The sequence below is a fragment of the Excalfactoria chinensis genome, chromosome 3 (genome assembly GCF_039878825.1).
Source record: "Excalfactoria chinensis isolate bCotChi1 chromosome 3, bCotChi1.hap2, whole genome shotgun sequence".
Classification (NCBI taxonomy): domain Eukaryota; kingdom Metazoa; phylum Chordata; class Aves; order Galliformes; family Phasianidae; genus Excalfactoria; species Excalfactoria chinensis.
The window spans coordinates 17,235,532-17,261,204 of record NC_092827.1 but is presented as its reverse complement, the minus strand read 5'-3'; the positions used below and the strand labels follow the sequence as shown (position 1 = coordinate 17,261,204).

Sequence of the window (25,673 nt, the reverse complement as noted above, 5' to 3'; positions counted from 1 at the left end):
GTAGACTCAGAATATTCATAAGTGTTATGACATTTCTGCCCCTGTGTTACCCTGTATTTTTCTTCAGTGTATCCTTAAATGAAAATGAGAAAAAAATTTAGCAATGGCTAAATATTCAGGTTGGTAGATCATTCTATGGTCACCTGTCTCAGGGGTTCCATGCTCCTCTTAAACACTTCAGGTTTCATTTTCTGTACATTTAGGTTGTCTTTTTTTTTTTTTTTTTTTTTTTTTTTTTTTTGTGAGAAACTGCATTCATAGTATTCTAATACCACAATAGGGCATTATTCCTTCAGAAATGTGCATTTCCCTCAGAAAGGAAGTCTGCGCAGCTACTTAATTTTATGTTAAGATTAATCTAACTGAAATTTAAAGAAACATATTATAATACTGTTAGAGAAAACTTCTGTAACTGATGAAGTTGACATTTAATTCCAGCAGAACATAAATCACTGTCATGAGATAACATGTACAGAAACACCATAAGACAATTAGTGTGACAGAGACCCTTTGTTAACAATGACAAATGTAAGCATACAGAAAGCTATTAGATGTCAGATAACTCAGTGACTTACTCAGATGTATTTCTTTAGAGGTTTATGGAACTGAAATTCTAGTATTTCCATGTTTTGACTACTTTTATAAACTGCTGGCTGGACTATTTCTGGCTGGACTCAGGTTTCTGCTGGCTCAAGTGAAACACATATAGTGGCTTTTAAAACAGTAATTATTTATGGAACCGTACAATGTAGGCAGATTCACTGTCTTGGAACACTTGATTTTATGATTTATTTATTTATTTCCCCTATGAAATCCACCTTTTCTCTTTAGTTGATGTAGATGCAGTATATACAGATCTATTAATTTCACTATCTGGGATAGGAGCAAGGTTCAGACAACTTGTACTGTACATATTAAGCTTCTTTGAGGGCTTTTGTGCTGATTTGACTTTTTGACATGATTAAGGGGGTCCGGAGTGTGGTAGTAATAGGAAGGGAAGCATGTAGAAAATGATACATCCTCATTAAGATAAATGCTTTTCCTTCTGGTAAGATTTAACCTATTCAGATATATAAGTTAAAAACATAGATTCTTGATCTTCAATTATTTTCTTTTACAGGTCATTCATATGGGATGGGTACGTGAGAGACTTGGAGGAACTGATTCATCTCAGCTCTACAAATTCAAGTTTCTAGCACTGAAGGGTTCATCCTTCTACATTTTCAGTACTCCACCGGTAAAAAAAAAATATATATAGTATGTTTTGCTATAGTTCCATTGTAAATGGAAACCTGTTTGTTATTGTCTGAGTTTACTTTTTGTTACCAGATGGATTTGTCAGCTGAGATTTTAAAGTTAAAGCTGTAAACTCCAGTTAATTTTAATAAGCTTTAGCTACTAGACCACTTACAAGGTCTTCTGAAAATGATACCATGTCTGGATAGCTCAAAGAATTCCCAATAAGAAATGTAGTGCTTTTACTTTTTAAAGGTTTTAAATTCACATTTTTCTTTAGCTAGTTACAGTCAACATTTTTTAATTAAACTTTATTTTTTGTAGGTGTAATGAGTTGCTAGTCACTTTTTTTCTTAGAGACGATAATTCCATAGTAACAGTAGATGGATCTGGATTTTGTATACAGGCAAGGGGTTGACCTGTTACTTTTCATGTGGTCTTTTTTAATCTTTTCCTTCCAGAGTGCCATTGCTTTAAACAAGTCAAAAGAACAATATGTGAAATTAGAATGCAATTTCAATTAAATAGCTTTATTATATTATTGTTCAGAAGGTGATTCAGTTTTCAGTTTCTTCAGCTGATCCAATAAAAATTTCATTGTGTACTAATGTGCTATCTAATTTGCCTTACCTAAGTATGTACTTTTCAACCTTATAGGCTAAAACTATCAGTAATGTTTTCTCTTGACTGAAGTTCTAAATCCAGGGATTTCTATTAACTTCAATCCTCTTTTTCTTTTTAGTGGTCAACTAATAGTACTCTGAAATGCAAAAGAACATCTTTGGAAAAGTTGTGGGATTTTTTTCTTTATTTCTTTATTATTTGCCCATATGTTACGTCAATGAAAGAATTTTCATTTGATTTCTACAATCCAATTAAAGTGCAAAAAACACACAAAACCTTAAACAAATATAAAATGAGAAAATGATAAACAGGGCTTTTTAGTTTTTTGTGGTTTTTTGTTTGTTTGTTTTGTTTTGTTTGTTTTGTTTTTTTGTTTTTTGTTTTTTTTAACAAAAAGCACATATTGCTTGGATATTGGCTGAGCACTGGTCTGCTTAGTCTATGTAGGACTGGAGTGTGATTCATTTACTGAAGTGTGATTCATTTACTGAAGTATCTTTACTTATAAGCTTTCTTGATTTTGCTTTACCTACTCCTTCCCCAGGTGGGGGTTAATGAGTGATAAGCCGAATGGATACTATGCTGGGATCAATCCATTAAAGTGTGGTGGGATGGACCCTGGCTGGAGGGACCTTGTCCTGCCAAGCTCCATGTTGAATTCCCACCACCCCCAAGAAGTTGCCAGGCAATACTGCACACAAACACCAGTTCTCTAACACATCCCAGCTTTGTAGCTGGAAAGATAGGTCTCCAAACAAAACCATGCAGAACTACTTTGAGAGATTTTTAATGGTATTGCTCTTACCCTTTCTTCTATGTAGTTTTGCTTTTTTATTACTATTATGAATGAAAGGTTAAATACGGGATTGTTCTGTCACAAAAATAAAATATTTTAACTTGTCTGATCTTTACAAGATGAGTTTCTGATTATGTTTTATTTCAGAGATGTTTCTTTGATTGTATTGCTATTTGTGTGCTGAATCACTGTAGTATATGCAGAGTAGATGATGTGCAAATCACACAGTTATCTTTAGTTGTAATTCCCTTACTTGTAGCTTTTCAACTGGTTTTTACTTTTTTTCATCTTGAGAAGAAGATCATGTGTGGAAATACAGCTGCTAACTGTCTTAAGAATTAGAAACATATGGTTATCCCTGCACAAAAATAAAGTGTAGACCAATTTCAATTCTATAGTATGAAAGAATCTATGAAATGTAATATTCTATTTATAACCTGTTTCAACAGTATCTCAGATCGTTCTTCTAAAAATATGGAAGCATCATAATAAAAATAAATGTCAAGAAAATGTTGCTTATGAAAGAATGTTTTTTATGCACCTCTCAAGTGGATCAAGTATTTTAAAAACTTGCAGAGTTAATTTGCAGTTTGCTAGAATCGAAATATGACACACTTCTGAAAACTGCACATATGAAAAATAAAATGAATCAATGGCACAAATAGAAATTATTCTTTTGGAAGTGCTAATATACAAGCCTTATTTTAATACATTCTAAAAAAAAAACTCTGATGAATTTCTGACAATTTTCAGATATTGAAAAGGTTCTAAATTTAAATCCTGGAAGAAACTGAGGCATTTTTCAAACTACCATCAACCCAGAACTAGAATTATATAATCATTTGTGATCATGTGCAGCCACTGTCAACAACATTTTAAAATTAAGCATACTACAGTACTACATACTACAAACTATAGTAATGTCAGATGTTTCTTTGGGTTCCATTATCTCTTTGTGTATGTTTCCATTCCATAAGATTCCTCAATGTGTCTTTTATGTTCTACTGGTGACCTTGCAAACCGTTCTATTCAGTTTCACTTGGCTCTAGGTATGATGGTCTTTCTCTGATGTACATAGAAAATCTTGGCTTATACAGGTGCTGTTTGTGATCTATGATTACTAGCTGTCTGCTGAAAATGTCATAAGAGGTTACAGAGGGTCAAAAGATGAAAGAAGTTCAAAGATGTACTTCAGAAGACTGAAGTATTCAGGAAGAATTCAGCAGCACAGCATTGTCACCATTTCCCATCATTAGTAGCAGAAAAGAATTACAACAATTTAAATTAACCTACAGAAATCAAAACAAACATACAAACAAAAATAGAAGCAAATATGTCATATCTCACCTGTTTATGGTTATAGAACGTGTCACTGAATTATGTTTCACAAACAGCAGATCAAATAGCAAACTAGCCACCATTTTAGGCTGTAAACCTTATTCTGTAAGAATCATGAAGATCCCCTTTGAGGGTCAACAATAATAGGCCAAAGCTTCTTCTATTTATCATAGAATCATAGAATGTCCTGGGTTGGAATGGACCTCAGAGATCGCCCAGTTCTCTTGCCCCCACGTCACAGAATTGCCAATCACTAAATCAGGCACTTTTTTTTTTTTTTTTTGCCCAGAGTTTGCCAAGAACCCCATCCAATCTGGCCTCTAATTATTTTATTTTACTTAATGATTTTATATTCACATCAGCTGTCAAACTAAAACATATTTCCATGTGGTAAGGATCAAGAAAAGGTGTACTGTACTTGCTTGCTGTAAATGAACATATTTAAAAGTGTGTTTATCTTTGAATTAGCTTTATAATTCCTCAGTTCCAATTGTTTCTAGTCTTTGGTGATTTCTTACTCTTAGCAAAAATCAAAAAGCAAAACTGAAATAAAATATTGAATGGGCCTTATGTGAAGGAAAAGATTAATGGAAAAATAAAAATCAGTGATGTATGACTAAAAAATCCTACATCTTATGAAGTGATGAGATGATGTGTATATTATCTAAAAATGCTTTAAATTAATTTTCTAAGACAATTGCCATTAGATTTAAATCTGAAAAATTTCCCTTAGGTATTATCGAGTACTTTGAAAGTTGCCATTAAGTAATGGCTTGAGACTGAATAAGAAATTGCTCATTATATAATAGAATGAGAAAGTATGTAGTTTACTTTTGCATATTTTACAGCATGCATGATATTCAAGTGATACTTCCTACTTGACTACTAAAATATAAAAAGTTTCACATGGAGAACCCTTAAGTATGAGTCCCTTTATATCCTGAAAATAAGTGGTGGCAGAACTTTCTTTTGTAGAGGTCTTCAGTTCTTTTTACAGTACATGATTCATCTCATCTAACTCCAGTCAACTAGAAGTTAAAGTTCTTCTGTAAATTTGTTATAAACTTAGTCTTTCAATGACTGAAGTTAAAAAGAATTTCCAAGATCTGTTCATCAATCTTATGGACAGAGGCTGTAAGAGCTGGAAGGCGTCACTGTGTTTATTTTCTTCTTTCCCAGTAGACAGAAATAAAATTAAATTTTTAAGAATCTGATATTAATTTTCTTAAGATTTCATTAACAATCAAGTTAGATATCACTGATGTCTAAATTTAGGTGAGATAATTGCCATGTTCAGAATTCAAGTAAATTCTGAAACACATACAAAAGTGGGCCAGTGGTAATGTTCATTAGTTCTAATTAATGTGAAAAAAAGTATAAGCATGTAAGATTAGACAGAAAGTAACACCAAGTTTACCTTACTCTTCCAACAGCTCTCAGTGAAATACAGTTTGATAACCAGAAGTCACAATAGTTGTCTTTGATGTTGTGATGCGGATTATCATCATCTTATTACCACTCGAGTTTTCCAAACCTTTGCAGTTTATAGCCCATGAAGATGATGATATCCAACTGAAAGTAAAAATGTAAATATAAATCAGTTCTTGTGAAACAACAGGAGCAAGGTTCATGTACTATAGCTGAAATTTGTGCTATTATGTATATATACTGAGAGAAATAATCAGGTAAAGAAATTCACCATTCTTTCCTGGTTAACTTTTATCCATAGAACCGAGATGAGCTGTATCCAAATTTGTTATAGCTAATACTTTGAGAGAGTTGATCTGCTCTCTTCCTTTGGAAAGTGAGGTGGGGCAAACAAACCAAGCTGCATCTTCCCTGGCATTTTAAGGCATTCAAGATATTACAGCAGTCACCAAAACACTGATTTCCATGTGCTAAAAGCTTCAGAAATTGGTTTACTCGAATTCTTTATAAATCTATACAGATATTCCTATTAATTCACTGAGAGTTAGAATTTCCTCTAAAATATGTAGTCAAAACAACATGTATTTCCTTCGTATTTTTCTTACATAGGTTCTCTTTTCCTTTTGCTATCTAGGCTAGATTCTGTTTTTAATTGAAGATAGATTAGCACAGTATGCCATGATCTAATCTTAAGGAAAAGTCTTCACCTATCATTCCAACAATCAAATTTGAATAGCCTGTCATGTGAACAAGATACATTAACAAAACCAAAAGAAAACAAAATCCAGTTATTAGTATTCATTGTTATGTGTACTGCTGACAAGCTTTTTAATTTCAAATATTGTAGAAATACAAGACTTTTCAGTTTTTAATATAAATATTAAGATAATGGTGCCCAACTGTATGTCAACTCAAACCTGTATTTAAAAACACATCTTGGTCTGTTGATGCTACTGTTTTTATTAAATTGAGATATGCAGCTGAATGCCTCTGTGTTTGAGAAGGTTCTGTATGTTAGCACAGTGAAAAATAAACATTATTATGTACCTCACCACAGAGATTACATAGAGATTTCCATCATGCTGTAGCGATAACAGAAATCTCTCTAATTATATAATACTTTTTAATTATAGTAAGACTCATATAGATACTGTTTCTGGAAGAAACTGAATTCTATTTGACAGTCTTTTGTAAATGCTGGATATTAAATGTAGTTAACATTTACTTATATTTAAAGCATCTGATAGAATAATGACTGGTGAAATCTATATATTTTCTTCATTTTAAATGATTTTAGAATGAAGAGGAATTTGTTCTTAATATTGTATTTTGATATTATAGGTAAGCACACTAGACTGGGTGCGAGCTGAAAAAATGTATAACCTCTGTGAGGTTCTATTTAAAATTCACAAGGTAGGTCTCTGAACAATTGCAATTATGTCATACAGTAAAGAAAGCTTGCCTCTTCCTGTTGATGTTGAGATCAGTTTAATCTGTTAGGGGTAGCTGAAAATCAGGTAGCTTATTTGTTGTAATAATACCTTTTTGCAATGGCTGTTGCAGTGTAATAGAATCAATAGAATCTGGAAAATGGATTAAGCTCCAAGTGAGCAACTTCCTTAAGTTCTCCCAAACTGAAGAGTATTTTTTTCCATGTGAGAACCAAAAATGAAATACTGATGAGACAATCAGCCAATCATAATGAAACTCGATAATGTTATTTTCCTAGCAGCTTAGATTTTTAAGTGAATGTATTGCAGAATGTTTTCTACATGAAGATGCTTTTATTTGAGTAATAAGAAGTATACAAGTCTGCCATTCTTATATCATTCATAATAAAATAACATCGCAGTTGTTTTTACTGTAAAAGGGACAACGATATCCTTTTGTGTACCATAAATTTATTTCTTCCACCATCCAGAGATAATGTATTTCTGTTTAGAGCAAACCCTATTGGTCTGTCTAAGTAATTAACTAACCAGATAATCAATAAGAGCTTTGCAGGCAAGACAGAGCTAGATAAAAGGTATTCCTAAGAAAGTAAAACTGAAAACTTTCTCAAGGAAGAAAAGAAATCATTTCCCACGAGATTTTGTTTCATTGAAAAGTTTCAGACAAGCTGTAGTTCTCACCAGCTGCTGTCCATTCCTCTGATGTTCCCCACTTGAGAGTGTACTTACATTGTAAGGAAGGAATGTTGCCGTGTTACTGGTACTGTCTTAGCAATGCTAACAAAGGAAAATGTCTTAGTTAAGGGAGTACTTCTTGTGGAAGCTTTTCTGTCACCACACAGTTAATTGGGTCAGCATACAGAAGGAAAGACTTGATAGTAACATTCCTCCCTGTACAGCACAAATGACCAAATTGTTTGGATATTGGGTAATGGAGTTTCCATGTCCTGGCTGCTCAACCTGCTTGTCCCAAACTGACTTTCCACAGCAGTATTATGTTTCCTACATCAATTTTGAGGGTTGTAATTTAAAAATAAATAAATTGTAAACACAATGAAGTTACAAACAACCAAGTAAGAAGCATATGGACAAAAACAAAAAAAAACAAAAAAACAAAAAACAAAACAAAACAAAAAAAAAAAAAAACAAAAAAAAAACAGTAGTTCTCAACTTTGCACTGGGTTGTGTCAGCTCTGTTAACTGGCTGGTAAAAGAGCCTGATGTCAGATGCCAGTCTTGGATCTGTAAGTGAAAATTTGGCAGTTCCATCCCATCAGTGTCTGCTTTTATTCTTGTAAGTCTTCTTTCACTGAGAGAAGGGATAATTCCCTTTTCTGACAAAAGTGAGAATCATAGAATCATAGAATTACTCAGGTTTGAATAGACCTCAAGGATCATCAAGTCCAACCACAGCCTAACCATAGTACCCTAACTCTAACAACCCTCTGCTGAGCATATTCCTGAGCACCACATCCAAACAGCTCTTAAACACATCCAGGGATGGCGATTCAACCACCTCCCTGGGGAGCGTATTCCAGTATTTAACTACCCTTTCTGTAAAGAAGTGTTTCCTAACATCCAACCTAAACTTACCTCGGAGCAAGTTGAGGCCATTTCCCATCATCCTGTCACTTGTCACCAGTGAGAAGAGTCTTGCCCCCCCACTCTCACTGTAAGCACCTTAAGAGAGAGGAAAGGGTCTTGGCCACTGCCTTACCAAGAGCCTGACACTCCTGGAGTTCCAGACGAGAGCTGAGGTCCAGAGCACAGGCGCTCAGCCAGGAGCTCAGTGCTGCTTTTGTGGATGTAGCATTAGGTTAATGGGACCATTACTGATCATGGGTATGTGTGGACAGATCCTGACCGTTGCTGAGACAGCAGCAAAGAGCAGGGAATCTAACCCTGATTTTTAATTCTGTCTCATTAGATTTTCTTATAACTTGCATTTTCCAGATAGATAATTTGGGCAACAACTAAACAAATACTCATATTTTTTGAAAAGATTTTTCACTGCTGTGGGTTTTGCTTTTGCATTTCTCTCCTTAAAATGTTCCTACTGATTTGAAAGCCACCCCTTTTTAAAATTCTGGTAATTTCAAGGATAGTTTATCCTTAAATCACATTCTGTGATATTTTTTCATTAAGAAAAGGAAATGGGAAGTAAACTACTAGAGATTCAACTCTTTAATGTTCTTGACATTTTAATAAATTAATGCTTAATTGCTAGTCTTCAGGAATACATTAACTAAAGTGCAAAAGCTCAAATTCAGCACTTTAACCACTTTTTCTGTTGATTCTTTGATATAAATTACAATGAGGCAAACTGAACAAATCCACAAAGATGGAAGAAGCCTTAAGAGATTAGAGTTTCTACATTATAGACTGAAAGATGGAGTTTATGTTATAAAAAAATAGAGATTGGGACTGTGTCTTCAAGGGTCTTCAGGAGCTGGTTAGAACTACTGCAAAGCCATGATGGAGAGTGCCTTTCTATTTTTAAAGGAAAGTGCACTTGTTACTAAACTGTAAGCATGTGTTCATTAAGCAATGAATTAAAAATGGAAAATAAGCATCCAATTTGGAAAGGGCATCTTATAACCAAACCTTTGCTGTATTTTTGGATTATGTGTGTATACATACATATAAATACATACATTAATTCACATAGATATGCAAATATGTGAATTAAAATTCATATACATGAACATTTAATGATAACAACCAGGTGACTGAAAGCGCGATCCCATTATCACATGAATTTCCTCCTGAATTTACTTCATACTATGTATTTACTTGAACATTTAATGAAAAACAGTATATAACATGAGATATATTTTTAAAATTAATCTGTCTTAAAAACATTTGATTTTCTATTATTGCACGCTTCTAAATACAAAAATATAATACAAAAATATATTAGCCTAATAGCCATGATGAGTACTACTGAGTGTTGAAGTAGATGTAGGCTTATTACCTGTTACTCCATGGGTGCTGAATATGAGCTGACATGCACTTTATTCAGTTTCAATTTTACCAGCGCAAAGGTATCACAAAGTAGCTTTGAACTGCTTAAAGACTGTTCTCTCCTATGGTAGCTGTAGAGCCTTTTTTTTTACAACAAAGTCTCATGTATGCTGGTACAATTATGTATTGCCTCTGAGGTATGCTCTCAAATATCCATAATTTAACAGATTAATTTAGATATGCCAGCTTAATATTATTCAGTAATTCACCAGTACAAACAAAATTTTCTGTTCCCATGTGAGTTATTTTAATCCTGTTTATGAGTACAAGAGCAGTACACAGGGAAGACTGTACTGATGAATCATTTGTTTTCTCTACTTTTTATTACTAAAAGTGGATCTTCAGTGCTGTCCTGTGAAGTTGGTTGTTTGTGCATCTAGAACAGAAAGATGCAAGACCCTGTACTTCTAAACATTTGTCTTACACATACCAATGTAATTTAGGTGACATTTGGATGCTCAAATCCCAGTTGTCTGCTTGTTTTTATGTGCATAGAATTTCCAAGCTCTGGTAGGCTATGATATAGTATTAGAACCTTTCAAAAAAGAAGTATGAAATCTAAAGAATCTTTGACTATGAGATTCTAGGAGTTAGATACCACAACAGAGCTGCATTCTGATCTTTTCAAAGCCAGCTATGTCCACTCCAGCATTACTGCTTCTACCTCAGATCTACTTAACCTGAGTCAGCTCTCCCAGATTTGACTCAGAGTGCTAGAGAAATAAAATTCTGATTGCAAGTGATTTTACAAGATGAGAAATAAGATTCCATTTGTAAATTCTTTCATGGTTTTTTGATCTTTTTTGTTCCATGTCATTATAGAGAAGTGGAGATGGGAAAAGGCCCTGATAAATAGAAATTAAAATATATAAATATATTTGTGGAAAAACTGTCATTTGAAAGTACTCAACTGTAAAAGCTTTACATTTAATTCCCTACCTGGTGTAGGGAACCTGCTTTGGCAGGGGGGTTGGATTCAATGATCTCTAGAGGTCCCTTCCAACCCCTACAATTCTGTGATTCTGTGATTAATTTAGTTTTGTTTTTCTCAGTGCTAGTCATCTGAAAAATTCTGAGAAGTTTCATATGAGATTTTGTTTTCCATTATAAAACTTTCTTTTAAAAGGATTTTTGTTATGATGAAAGACTGATATGTAATTTATCATCTTCATCCTGAAGATGATGGAAGGATCCTATTTCAGTCCACTTGTAGTAGCAGAGCAGCACTGGATGCTATCAGGAGACATTTGAAAGTTCATATCACTGTTTCCTAAATGATACCTTGTGTGCTTAGAAGAGTACTTCATTCCTGGGTGTTTAGGAGATTGAAATCCAGTTGGAATGCAGTAGTTATATTTCTCTGTAAGAGATAGACAGATCTTGAAGCATATTCAAACAATTAAGAAATTCCATTCCTTCTCACTGTAAACAGTATATTGTACAAACTCCTTTTAAAATGCGTATGTATCACTTAGTTATGTTTGACAGTAATTTTGAACTAGTGAAGTAGCTCTGATTACCTAATGGAAGGTTAAGTGAATTAGAACCAATGAGAGAATTTTGCAAATATTGCTTAATTGTCAGAATGTTTTTTCAAGATAATTATTAACTTAACATATCCAAGTACCCACTACTTACAAAAGGCAATGTTGCTTTAACTGTTTTGCTAGATGAAGAATCACATACTGAAACATATCTTTCAGCTCTGGCTTGCTGATGATTGCTGGCTACAAGCAAACTTGTACTTTGGTATTCATCAGGACTTCGATTTTGAAGACCACAGGCCCTATTGTTTCAGTGTTATGGTTGGACATGGCAAGAGTCATTGTTTCAATGTAGAACTGGGCAGCGAGTTGGCAGTTTGGGAGAAATCATTTCAAAGAGCAATTTTCATGGAAGTTCAGAGAACTGGGGTAAGTAATGAAAAATTTAAATCCTGGAGCCTTTTTTTTTTTTTTTTTTTTTTTTTCCCCAGTAAAATTAGTATAAAATATATTTAGATAATATATTTGTTCAATAATTGCATGAAATTGATGAGCTCCATCAATGAGAATCTGAATACATTTTAATGCATAGAAGGGTCTGAAAGCTTCATCAGAGAAATATTTATCTATCCATGTCCATGTAATAACAATCTGTGAGTATATAATGTTTGGAAATTAGAATTTTCAAGTATATGAGTTTACCTTGATTATAAAAAAAAAAGGAAATTAATACATTTTACTACTGAAATAAATATTTTGGGGGGAGGTTCTTTAGACTACTGTAAACATTTTCTTCCATAAAGCTTATTTCTACTTACCTAATTTAAATTTTGTTAAAATTTAAGTTTTGTTTAAATTTTGTTGCTTTATATTATGGTTCTATTTAAAAATATATATATAAATTGTTTGCTTTTATGGCGTTAATTGAAAATTAGGGCTAACTTTGGTAATACTGGAAAAATTTGAAGAATCAGAGTAAAAGAGGAAAGTTAGTCACATTAATTCTTAAATTCATCAAAAACACAGTCGATTATCACTTTTTACTGCCTAGTAAAATTCTCTAAACCCAATTATTTTTTTGACCTGAGTGTGCATTCCTTGTTAGATAGTTTGATATTTAACATTAATGTAGCTGGTATAGCTGCATAAATGTGTGTCTATTAACATGGAGTTGATTACACTTCCATTAGAATCAGTGAGGTTATATCAGCTAGATAAGAAAGTCACATCATAGAATCACAGAATGGCTTAAGTTAGAAAGGACCTTAAAGAACATCTAAATCCTAACACCTTGTCATGGACAGGGTAGCCACCCACTGGATCAGGCTGCTCAGGACCCCATCCAACCTAGCCTTGAACACTTCCAGAGATAGGGCATCCACAGCTTCTCTGGGCAACCTTTACCAGTGCCTCACCACCTTCTGAGTAAAGAATTACCTCCTAACATGTAGCCAGCCCCAATAGGCTTGTACACATTCAGTCTCATGAGGCAGTCTCTATCTGCTCTTAAGAGGGATTTTTCTTCCTCTGAAACCCACCTAGAGGTTCAGATGTGAGAGGTGTGGGGAGCATGATAACCAATGAAGACTGAGACAAGAATCCAGACTTTTCCATATCTATTGAAGCCAGTTTTCCCTTCTCATTTCTCAAAGGGGTACACCCTTCTTTGCCTCTCTTCTGATCAGTATACCTATAGAATCCCTTCTTGTTTTTCACATCACTCACCACATGCAGTTCCGTCTATACCTTGGCTTTCCTGATCCCATCTCTGCATGTCCAGATGGCATCCATGTATTCATCCCAGGCCACATATCCCTGCTTCTTCTGCCTCTGTATTTCCTTCTCATTCCTCAATTTAACCAGCAGGTCCTTGCTCAACCATTCTGGTTTCCTGCCTCTTCTGCTTCTTGTTTTCATATGCCTGTTTTCATGTGCTCTCAGAAGAGTTTCCTTAAAGAGCTGTCAATGCTACTCCATTCCTATGTCCCTAAGTACATTTTTCCAGTGAATCTCATCCAATAATTCCTTAATTAATAAGTCCTTAAGCTGGAAATTCTCCTTCCTTAGGAGCTTTGATTCTACTCTTTAACAGGCCTCGAGATCATGGCCTCAACCACAGCATAGTCACTGCAGCCCAGGAATGACTGCACTCACCTTAAAGTGCATAGGTTGCTCCAACTAACACATAAAAAGGATGCGATAAGAGCATTTGATAGAGCAAATTCGCTGCTACAGAACTCAGAATTTTTTAACATGGTCACCACCAATAGCTATGCATTTTCACTAGCAGTTATCAAGAACCTGCATGCCACATGTAAAAATCTACATCACTAGAGGTGACCTACTGTTGGTGTCTGCATTGCTTAAAAGCATCACCCACCACCTCACTGTGCTCATACCAACTGTTTGACCTCCATAAACATTCAGTAAGAGTTTTTGAGTGTGCTGTTTTTCCCTCTTGGGGGAATTCAGTTGCACAGCTTTGCTTCATACACACTTCAGTGTCAGACGCTTGTGTCAGACTGCCCCTTTGCTCCCATCTGTCACATGGCAGCAAAATGAAATAGAATATTGATGGGAAACTTGAGTTTCTAATGCCATGCCACCAGCATCCACATTTGACATTGTTGGCCAACATAATAAAATAAGGGGCATTTCTTTCAGAGCATAAACATTCTAAAGGAAATATTTTGTGGTATGAGAACAGAGAAGATCTATTGATTTTGAGTTAAGCTGTAATCCAAAGCACCTCTGTGCTATTACATAGATAATTTACTTCCTAAATGCGTGGATTCAAGCAAACTAGATCAGTGGTTTGAGAAAATATGGATTAAGAGTTTAGACCTTCTCTGGTCATAAACATATTTACACTGTTTAGCACAAATAAAAGCTTGATATGATGTATGCTGATTGGTAGGTACCCAGACAACCTAAAGACATTTGCACAAGAAAGAGCAGTGTATCCTAGCATTGCATTAGCACAGCATTCAAGGAACAGGACTCCTAGCACAGCTGTCGAATCAGGTCTTCTAAATTTCCAAGTCTCTGGGATCATAAAGGGAGTTGCAAGCACTCTCTTAGAACACTTCCAATTGTCTCTTTGGACTTGTCTAAAAATGATTTTGTTATGGTGATGACATCTCTTCTGTTATTCTGAAAAGGAACACAGGAAAAGGAATTCCTTTTCAAAGGAAACGATTCTTCCTGAAAAGCTCCTGGGCATCAAGGAGGGAATCATAATGCTGATTACACATAAAATATTTGCTTACGTGAAATATTTAAATAATTATGATACATCTCTTTCAACAACAAATAAATTACCCCACTTATGCATATAAAAACAGATAATATATCATTAAAATAAAGTTTTTAAGTTTGGAGAATAACTCATTCTGTCACTGATTCAATTTCTGAAGAGTTTATTGCTAAATTCCGAAACTTATTCTATTACATTCTAACAATCTAAACATTTAGAGATATTTATTTGCTTATGCAGTGATCTTTTGTCATTTTAATCCAACAAACTGCTAGACCAATAGCTGCTAAATACATTAATATTTCTTCCAGCCGTGGTTTAACCTATTTAACCTCCATTAGAGGCACTCATTTAAAATCATGATTATAATGCTTAAGTCTCCATGTGTGTGTTCTCATATTAATTTTCTTCCTCAGTTGTATATATTTATGTTTGCTGAAAACCTCCTTGCCAGTAGAATATAAAGTGCTGTGGTTACTCTCCAGCAGTGGACAATCTTTCTGACTCCATTATTCTTTTTCTTCCTTCACAACATAAATTCTGCACTTCCTGGTTTTCAGACAGATGTTAAGAGCAGCATGAGTGAGCTGCAAATCAACATTACATAGATAAATCCCAGCTGTAGGGAGAGAACTGACATTTCAGTATTCAGGAAATTAATTGTTGTAACCTGTGGGTTAGATTGTCCATAAAAATTCTTTCTTTTGGATAAGGACCATAATTGCAGTAAGAAATTCATTTTTATTCATAAATGATTGGACAAGATTCATGGTGGCAGTCGAATGTCACTATGTCATTCTAGCCATTCTTATTTAAATGTGGTTTCATGCTATTGGCTTTTTATGGTCTTTTGAATTTTGTCTTTGGCAAGGCTGTTTTTAACTGTATCCTCTACGTGTTCTTTGCTTTCAATGCTTTCATTAAAAATGGTATTTCTGAGGTTAACCTGTCCTTAGTTTATGAAAAGAAATCTTAATGTTCTATGATATTGTAATCGGGTTATCTAGATTTATCCGTGATAGAGGCTGCTGCCCCTAGAAGGGGAAATGAACAAAAACAACGGCAGCAATCTAAGGAAAAGAACTTATTTTACTAAATACGAGACACAATATGATACAATATAACTACAACTACTATATCAAACAAGGCAGAGAAAAAGAAAGAGAGAAAAAGAGTCCCGGAGAACCGGGAGCCTACTGCAATCTCTAGGCGACAGGCTGGAACGTTGCTGATAGAGCGAGACAGCAGGGATGGAGCGCTCCAAAGCAATAGACAGGGCGAAAAGAGGGACGTTCCAGCCTGGGAGCGAGATTATATGTGTGTCCTCCTCCTCTGGTGATTCATCTCTGGCCGCGTTGTCCCCTGGGATATGTAGTTTCCTCCAAGGGCTGAGTACTCGGGATGCTGCCATTCCACAGATCTGGAGCATGAACCTTCCACACTTCCGCATACCCTCTGTTACACTTCCACATACCCTCTATTACACTTCCGCATACCCTCTGTTACACTTCCACATACCCTCTGTTACACTTCCACATACCCTCTGTTACACTTCCACATACCCTCTGTTACACTTCCACATACCCTCTGTTACACTTCCACATACCCTCTGTTACACTTTCTTATACCACCAAAACAGTTCATACCGCACATGATGTCATGATGTAGAATATTGACAGCTCAAAACCATGACATTCCACCCCTTATTCTACATTATTACATCATGGTTACACAGATACATGGAATTACTGACTGCACTCCCCCAGCATCAATTTGCCCTGTGGTACACACTGAATATCCCCATCCTTCTGCATCACCCACCAGGTGCACCCAGGTCCCTGGGCAAAAACAGTTCCACGGACAGGTTTGCCATTTCCAGAGGCTGGAAGGACCCAAACAGCTTTTCCCAACATGCTCTTCACATGCACAACAGGGACTTTATCTCCTTCTATGGTGTGTAGGGGACTAGATCGGCTAGGACCATCGCGATTGACAGATCCTCTAGTATTGACCAACCAAGTGGCTTCTGCCAGGTGCTTCTCCCAGTGCTTAAATGTTCCACCACCCATTGCTTTCAACATCGTTTTTAATAACCCATTATATCGTTCAATTTTACCAGAGGCTGGTGCATGGTAGGGAATATGATAAATCCATTCAATGCCGTGCTCTTTAGCCCAAGTATTTATAAGTGAATTTTTGAAATGTGTCCCATTATCAGATTCAATTCTTTCTGGGGTGCCATGCCGCCACAGGACTTGTTTCTCAAGACCCAATATGGTGTTTCGAGCGGTGGCATGGGGTACTGGATATGTTTCAAGCCACCCAGTGGTTGCCTCTACCATGGTAAGCACATAGCATTTACCACTGCGAGATCGTGGCAAGGTGATATAATCAACCTGCCACGCCTCCCCATATTTATACTTCTGCCATCGCCCTTCCTCCCAGAGAGGTTTCATCCTCTTGGCTTGTTTAATTATAGCACACGTTTCACAATCATGAATAATTTGCGCAATAGTGTCCATAGTTAAGTCCACCCCTCGGTCTCTGGCCCACTTATATGTTGCGTCTCTTCCTTGATGGCCCGAGGTCTCATGGGCCCATTGAGCTAGAAATAGTTCGCCCTTATTCTGCCAGTCCAAGTCAATTTGAGCCACCTCAATTCTGGCTGCTTGATCTACTTGGTGGTTATTTTGTTGTTCCTCTGTTGCTCGACTCTTGGGCACGTGGGCATCTACATGACGCACCTTTAGGGCCATATTCTTTGTTCGGGCAGCGATGTCCTTCCATAGTTCAGCGGCCCAAACAGGTTTACCCTTCCGCTGCCAGTTGTTTTGTTCCCATTGCTGCAGCCATCCCCATAAGGCATTGGCCACCATCCATGAGTCAGTATAGAGGTAAAGCACTGGCCATCTCTCCCGCTCAGCAATGTCTAGGGCCAGCTGGACAGCCTTTACCTCTGCGAATTGGCTCGATTCTCCTCTTCCTTCTGTGGCCTCTGCAACTTGTCGTGTAGGGCTCCACACAGCAGCCTTCCATCTGCGATGTTTCCCAACAAGGCGGCACGATCCATCAGTGAACAGGGCAAAATTCTTTTCGTTTTCCGGAAGTTCATTGTATGGTGGGGCCTCTTTGGCGCGTGACACCTCTTCTGCTGGTGATGTTCCAAACCTTTTACCTTCAGGCCAGTCCATGATTACCTCTAAAATTCCTGGACGATTGAGGTTCCCCATTCTTGCTCGATGTGTAATCAAGGTAATCCACTTGCTCCAGGTGACATCGGTAGCATGATGGGTGGAAGGAACCTCCCCTTTGAACATCCAGTTCAGCACTGGCAGTCGAGGTGCCAGGAGGAGTTGCGTTTCAGTTCCAACTACTTCAGAAGCAGCCCGAACCCCCTCATATGCGGCTAAGATCTCCTTCTCAGTTGGAGTGTAGCACTCTTCAGACCCCTTATACGCTCGACTCCAAAATCCCAGGGGTCGGCCTCGGGTCTCTCCTGAGGCTCTTTGCCACAAACTCCAAGTGGGACCTTTCTCTCCAGCAGCAGTGTAGAGGATGTTCTTTACATCCTGTCCCGTCCGTACTGGCCCCAAGGCCACGGCACGGGCTATCTCTTGTTTTATCTGCTCAAAAGCCTGCTGCTGTTCAGGGCCCCATGTGAAATTGTTCTTTTTCCGCGTTACGTGATAAAGGGGGCTTACAATGAGGCTGTAGTTTGGAACGTGCATCCTCCAAAAGCCCACCACACCCAGGAAAGACTGTGTCTCTTTCTTGTTAGTTGGTGGAGACATGGCAGTGATTTTGTCGATCACATCTGCTGGGATGTGACGACGTCCATCCTGCCACTTGATACCTAGGAACTGAATTTCCTGGGCAGGCCCTTTTACTTTGCTTCGCTTAATAGCAAAGCCGGCTTGTAGAAGAATGTGAATTATTTGCTTTCCTTTTGTAAAAACTTCCTCTGCTGTATTGCCCCACACAATAATGTCATCAATGTACTGCAGGTGTTCGGGAGCACCACCTTGTTCCAGCACAGTTTGGACCAGTCCATGGCAAATGGTTGGACTGTGTTTCCACCCCTGGGGCAAACGGTTCCAAGTATACTGAATACCCCTCCAGGTGAAGGCAAACTGTGGCCTACATTCTGCAGCCAAAGGAATGGAGAAGAAGGCATTAGCAATGTCAATGGTGGCATACCATTTGGCTGCTTTTGACTCCAGCTCGTATTGGAGTTCCAACATGTCTGGCACAGCAGCACTCAGTGGAGGTGTTACCTCATTCAGGCCACGGTAGTCTACAGTTAGCCTCCATTCTCCACTGGCTTTACGCACTGGCCATATGGGGCTGTTAAAAGGGGAATGAGTTCTACTGATCACTCCCTGATTCTCCAGCTGACGAATCAAATCGTGAATGGGGAGCAAGGAATCCCTGTTAGTGCGGTACTGCCGTCTATGTACTGTCTTTATAGCAATTGGTACTTGCTGTTCTTTCACTCGTAGCAGCCCCACAACAGACGGGTCCTCTGACAGGCCAGGCAAAACAGACAGCTGCTTAATATTGTCTGTATCTACAGCAGCTATTCCAAAGGCCCATCGATAGCCCTTAGGATCCTTGAAATGCCCCCTTTTGAGGTAATCAATACCCAGTATACATGGAGCCCCTGGACCAGTCACAATAGGATGTTTCTGCCAGTCTTTACCAGTGAGACTTATTTCGGCCTCTAACACAGTCAACTCTTGAGAGCCCCCAGTCACTCCAGAAATATGGATTGGTTCTGTCCCTTCATGACTGGAGGGCATTAGAGTGCACTGTGCGCCAGTATCCACCAGTGCCTTATATTCCTGTGGTTCCGATGTGTCAGGCCATCGAATCCACACAGTCCAATAAATTCTATTATCCCTGTCCCTCCCCTGACTGAGGGTAGGGCCCCTCTATTGGTTACCTGTGATAACCGGAGCAGCTCTACTGGTGGTTGGTCTATTCTGTAGTTCTCTCACCCGTGCTCGCAGTACAGAAGTAGGCTGGTTATGCCACTTCCTCATGTCCTCTCCACAGTCACGTAGGTAGCACCACATGGAAACACGTGGTGGAATTGTACTGTTATTCCTTGCTCGAGCTGGGAAGCGTGTGCGTCTAATTGCCGAGACTTCTGATCTTACAGGTGAGGAGTAGTGTTCATCACCTTTAATTAGTTTGATCAGTTCCTTTAGTAGACTTCCTTGATCGTTTTGATCTTCATTGGACACTGCTGATACCTGTATGGGTTTGTCACGATTGGTCAATGGAAATAGTTTCTCATGCATTTCATCCAGCCGGTCTTTTACTTGTGAGATGGCAGAAATAGTGGCGGTGTACAGTGGGGACAACTGATGTTCGAAGTATTGAAGTGTCCTAATCAGTTCACTAACTTCGGGCCTTCTGTTGTGGTCCACATATTCTTTACACGTTGTTGCCAGTGATGACGCGTATTTCTCTGGTGCTGTACTTGTAAGTTTCTGCCATATGTCAGGATCGGTCTTCACATTCTCAGGATCACGTTCGTTTAAATTCGCAGGGTTGTACAACAGTTCCACCATGGCCATTTCCCTCAGGTACTGGATACCACTTTGGATTGTATCCCATTTAATAACGTTAAGCTTCAAAGCTGCCTTGTAGGGGTGCCTTACTTTCACAGCTGCTAAGAGTCGCTCCCAGAGGGTGGCATCTCCATCTGAACATCTGCTAATCTCTCTGTCGATAGCTGTGTCTCCGGAAATGTTTCCTAGCTGGCGTGCCTCATTACCATCTAGTGACAGGCTGTGGGCCCCGTTGTCCCAGCAGCGAAGCAACCAGGCAAGGATACCTTCGTTTTGACGCCGTATGAACTCCTTTCTTGAGCCTTGGATCTCAGTCAGCTTTAGAGGTCGACGATAAACAATTTCCTCCTCCTCATCAGCCTCTTCTTCACGCCTCTTAGTCTTTCTTTTTGCCTTTCTCGGTGCCGATCCAGACGAGGTACCTTCTTCTGCTTCCTCTTCTTCTGCTCCTCCTTCTCTTCGTTCTAGACGCGTGGACACCCGTCTCCATTTCTTGCCTTCCACAGGGGCAACTGATATTGCTACTGATGCCTCCCGTGACTGATTAGAGTCGACCTGGATATTATCTTTGTTGGTCTGAATCTCAGATCGGAAACTCTCTCTCTCCAGAATAGTATTATACAGAGCACGGTATGCGTAAGCCAAACCCCAAATAATGTTTACCTCCTTAGATTTCTGACCCAAGTACTCACTTAATTTCTCAGGGTCCCTCAGGTGTTCAATAGTGAAATCCCATGACACTGCGGGTCCCCACGCTTCTAAGATCTTTCCTAAACCTTTCCATATTCCCTGCCAGTCAGCATTCTCTGGTTTTGGAGGAGACTTCTGCATAGAACGAATGTATAGGAATACATATACATTCACTGATATTGATAACATGAACATGAGTATGAGACCAAGAATTAATATTACCTCGGCTGTTGAAAAGCGTACGACAATCTGAGAGTACAGCCTGTACACTGGATTGAACATCGTGGTGTCTGTTAAATTAGCTATTCCATCTGGAATGTATTTGCCGACAATTAAATTATACCACACTGCATATAAGTACCAGGCAGGTGTCTCCATCACTGTTCTTATTAGGTTATATAGATACAGAATTCCGCAAAAAGAAAGCACGTATGGACAATATGTTGAGAGGATCATGATTGCTTTCAATCCCCTAAATAGAGCGACTGGAATGAAGAGTGGGTTCATAGCTGATAGTAGCTAGCAGGCCCTGTGAAAGTCAGAGCTAACTAGCTGTGCTCTGAGAGAGCAAGAAATCTCTTTGTTTTCTTTACAAAAGCAAGATAGTAATGCTCAGAGTGAGCAGCTAGCTCAGACTGTTGACAGTTCGTCTGGAATTTCAAGGTCACGCTCTCAGTGAGCAGCTATGAAAAAATAACACTCCTGTAACAAAGCTTTTAGAGAGCAAAAAAGAGAGTTGTTGTGGAAGCTAAAAAAGCAGCAGATCTAATCGAATCAGATTGCCCGCATCCTCCACCAAGATAATGTAATCGGGTTATCTAGATTTATCCGTGATAGAGGCTGCTGCCCCTAGAAGGGGAAATGAACAAAAACAACGGCAGCAATCTAAGGAAAAGAACTTATTTTACTAAATACGAGACACAATATGATACAATATAACTACAACTACTATATCAAACAAGGCAGAGAAAAAGAAAGAGAGAAAAAGAGTCCCGGAGAACCGGGAGCCTACTGCAATCTCTAGGCGACAGGCTGGAACGTTGCTGATAGAGCGAGACAGCAGGGATGGAGCGCTCCAAAGCAATAGACAGGGCGAAAAGAGGGACGTTCCAGCCTGGGAGCGAGATTATATGTGTGTCCTCCTCCTCTGGTGATTCATCTCTGGCCGCGTTGTCCCCTGGGATATGTAGTTTCCTCCAAGGGCTGAGTACTCGGGATGCTGCCATTCCACAGATCTGGAGCATGAACCTTCCACACTTCCGCATACCCTCTGTTACACTTCCACATACCCTCTATTACACTTCCGCATACCCTCTGTTACACTTCCACATACCCTCTGTTACACTTCCACATACCCTCTGTTACACTTCCACATACCCTCTGTTACACTTCCACATACCCTCTGTTACACTTCCACATACCCTCTGTTACACTTTCTTATACCACCAAAACAGTTCATACCGCACATGATGTCATGATGTAGAATATTGACAGCTCAAAACCATGACAGATATATTCAAAGGTATGATATTTCGAACATTTTTTTAATAGCAGCTTTAAATGATAGGAAGAATACAATAAAGCAGGAAGAAATTTCCCTCACAGCATCACTTCACAGTGGATAAAGGGAGATCGTGACGTTTTCTCAATCACAACTAGAAATTATGTCATCTCTCACAAATTCCAGCAAGCAAGCCTTCTTGTCTCATCTGACATCCTATTCTCCTATGAAGAAAGGTTGAGGGATCTGGGCTTCTTTAGCTTGGAGAAGACTCCGGGGAGATCTCATTGTGGCCTTCCAATACTTAAAGGGAGCATATAAATGGGGGGAAACAGCTGTTTACAAGAGTGGATCGTGATAGGACAAGGAGTAATCATTTTGAACTAATACAAGAGAGGAGGTTTAGGTTAGATATTAAGAGGAAGTTCTTCACTCATGGGGTAGTGACGTACTGGAACAGGTTGTGGATGCCCCATCCCTGGAGGCATTCAAGGCCAGGCTGAATGTGTCTTTGGGCAGCCCAGTCTGGTGGTTTGCAGCCCTGCATGTAGCAGGAGTTTGAAACTAGATGGTCATTGTGGACCTTTCCAACCCAGGCTCTTCTACCAGGCTCTTCTATGATTCTATGATCCTCAACAGTGGTGAACACTGTCAGATTAAGCCTTTTTTTTTTTTTTTTTTTTTTTTTTTTTTGTAGTCTTCAAAAATAACATCTATTGTTTTTACTAGATTTCTTACTAATTCTTTGACATGTCAGGATAGGCATGCAGTATGCAGTAGTTGAGGACAGGAGTATAAGTGTATTCCCACACATAAGGGATAACGGTTGTAACATTAATGTTTCTGGAATGATACAGATCCCTCCTGTCAGAGAAATATGTTAAAAATAACAAAATAATGAACATTTTTCTTGTAAATGATGTAATATTTCACTGAAATACATGTAATGTGAATAATGTTTGGAAATCCAAAAACTGTATAGTAAGCATAAACCTCTGACATGTTTTCACTGTTAATAGTTGAGGTAACATGTATCTATTTCCCTGGATGTTTCATCTTTTTTTTCTTTTTTCTTTTTTTTCTCTTTTTTTTCTTTTTTTTTTCTTTTTTTTCTATTATTTTCTTTCTTTTTTGGGCATGCGTTTTCTTCATAGTCAGATTCTTATTGCTGAATGTGTGTTAGACTGGTTCCATGGGACTCAGAAGTGGTTGCTGATTATGTTTACTCCTAGATAAATGCAAGAATGATTATTGGGAATAATTATACATAAAAACCCAGAGTTTTGTTTCTGTAAGTGTCCTACGTGAAGCCTTCAATTTTCTTTCAAAAAATATTGTAGTACTAAAACTCCATCAGTAATATACTCCTAAATGGAAGTAATGCTTAAAACAGATGCAATTTCTCAATTATTTTTCTGTTCTGTAAGCAACAATGAATTCCACTTCAATATTGGTCTGTTATGCCAGTCTCTATTTTCATCTGTGAATATGAGTGTTCTGCAGTTATGAAAGATGATAGGCATGAAAGTGGCATGTATTACATTATCATTAGTTCATGAGTGTTTTGCTTCCGTGCTTTAACATTTTCCTCCATTTACTGTATATTCTTAAAGATGATGAATCTACAACTACGTTATTGGTTGTTAAAGCAAAGCAAAATAAACAAACAAAAAAAAAATTCTAATTATTTTGAAGAAATTGTTTACACAATATCCTTTCCTTAGCTGCAAGGAGGCTTCCAAACAGATCTGTCTGAATCTGTGTAATTATGTGAAATGAAGAAATCCAATGAGTGAAGCCTTTGAATTTGGAGAAAACTGAAGTAAATGAAACTTGTGGTGACTGGAACCAGGCAGCATAAAAAAAAAAAAAAAGTTGAGTTCCCTGAACTCCTCACTGCCTCAATACACTGGAGGTGTTTTCTAGTCATTCTCCAGTGACACTTTGAATTAATCTTATTACAACCCACATTCATTGTAATCAGAGTGAAGTCTGTCCCCCCACTGGCAGTGATGTAGTATCTTTCCTCTTATCTTTGTATTGCAGCTAACCTGGCTCTTCTAACTAATTTCTAAGATGCAAAGAAGATTTTGAATATCTTAGCAAGTCCACAGTCAAAAGAAACATGCTGATTGTTTTTGGGCATATTTTAGAATTAAACACTGTTTGAGAATTGGTGATCTGAATTATCATCTGAGATTAAACAAGAGAAGAAGTTCACCTAAATTAAGGAGAAAAAAAAAAAAAAAAAAAAAAAAAGTAGTAACAGAGGTTAGGCAACCTGAATAAGTAATAATTGATATTTTTTGTCTACAAAACCACCTCATGGTAAACTACGAAGATGAGTAAAACAGGAGATTCAAATAATATTTATACAGTTAAATACAGTTGGCAATGCTATCTTATTTATTTTTTTTTCCTGATAACAAAGCATATATGAAACGGACTTCATATATAGGAGTAGCTTTAATAATGTACTCTTTTCAGAAGATACTTCATTCTCATTTCTGAAACAAACAAGCTGAATAGAGTTTTTTAAATTGAGGTGAAATAATAGATAGCAGTTAGATTAAGTTAGATTCATAGGGTCATTAGAAGGTAGTTACCAGTTTGTTACCAGAAGCGGTCAGTTTAATTACACAATTAAGCTTTAGATTGTTTCCATTATGTACAGGAGGGTTATTACAATTACACTTTAATTGCTTATCTTTAGAAATACTATTAAATTCAAATTCATTTTCATGCTAGTGCAGAAACACCCACATTGTCCAAGACCTAAAGAAAGATTTTGTAAAAAGGTTTGCTATGTTTATAAAAATTATTAATAATTCAGCAATTCAGACACTGTAAATCTTTTTTTCATTTTCTACGATAAGAATTTACTGATTTACAATGATACTGAAGAAAATCTTCACTTGTTCTATATTTTAAAGATGATAAATATAAAATATGGATCTTCATGTAGCCACACAACCATTTTTGAAAATGACATTCTTATAACTATAAATGATCCACATTAAAAGTTTGATCAAAAACCCTTACATTCATATCAATATATTTTTTCTTATCTACACATACAGAGATTTAGTTAATAGTGATGGAGTGTAATATAATTTTATTACTGTTTTCCATGGGATATTATAAACTTAAATAAGAATAAAACTATTCAAGTTACTGTAAGGGAAGTTTGAATTTATAGATGAATGTGATTTTAGCATTTTCAAATCTTACATTCTGCTTTCAAAAGTGAGCGTTCTCCATTTTCTTCC

General features: G+C 37.4%; 1 protein-coding gene across 3 annotated transcripts in view; it reads left to right on the top strand.

Annotated features, from left to right (window-relative positions):
- SNTG2 (syntrophin gamma 2) overlaps nt 1-25,673 on the top strand; it is a 213,079-nt gene that overhangs the window by 168,467 nt on the left and 18,939 nt on the right. For 2 of the 3 annotated variants that reach the window (XM_072333471.1, XM_072333470.1), the window contains exons 12-14: nt 1,121-1,237; nt 6,764-6,835; nt 11,601-11,810. In XM_072333471.1, coding sequence (XP_072189572.1) covers nt 1,121-1,237; nt 6,764-6,835; nt 11,601-11,810 — 399 coding nt within the window. Of the gene's footprint in view, nt 1-1,120; nt 1,238-6,763; nt 6,836-11,600; nt 11,811-23,558; nt 23,691-25,673 lie in introns of those variants that run through there. The other variant, XM_072333472.1, reaches the window with a different exon arrangement.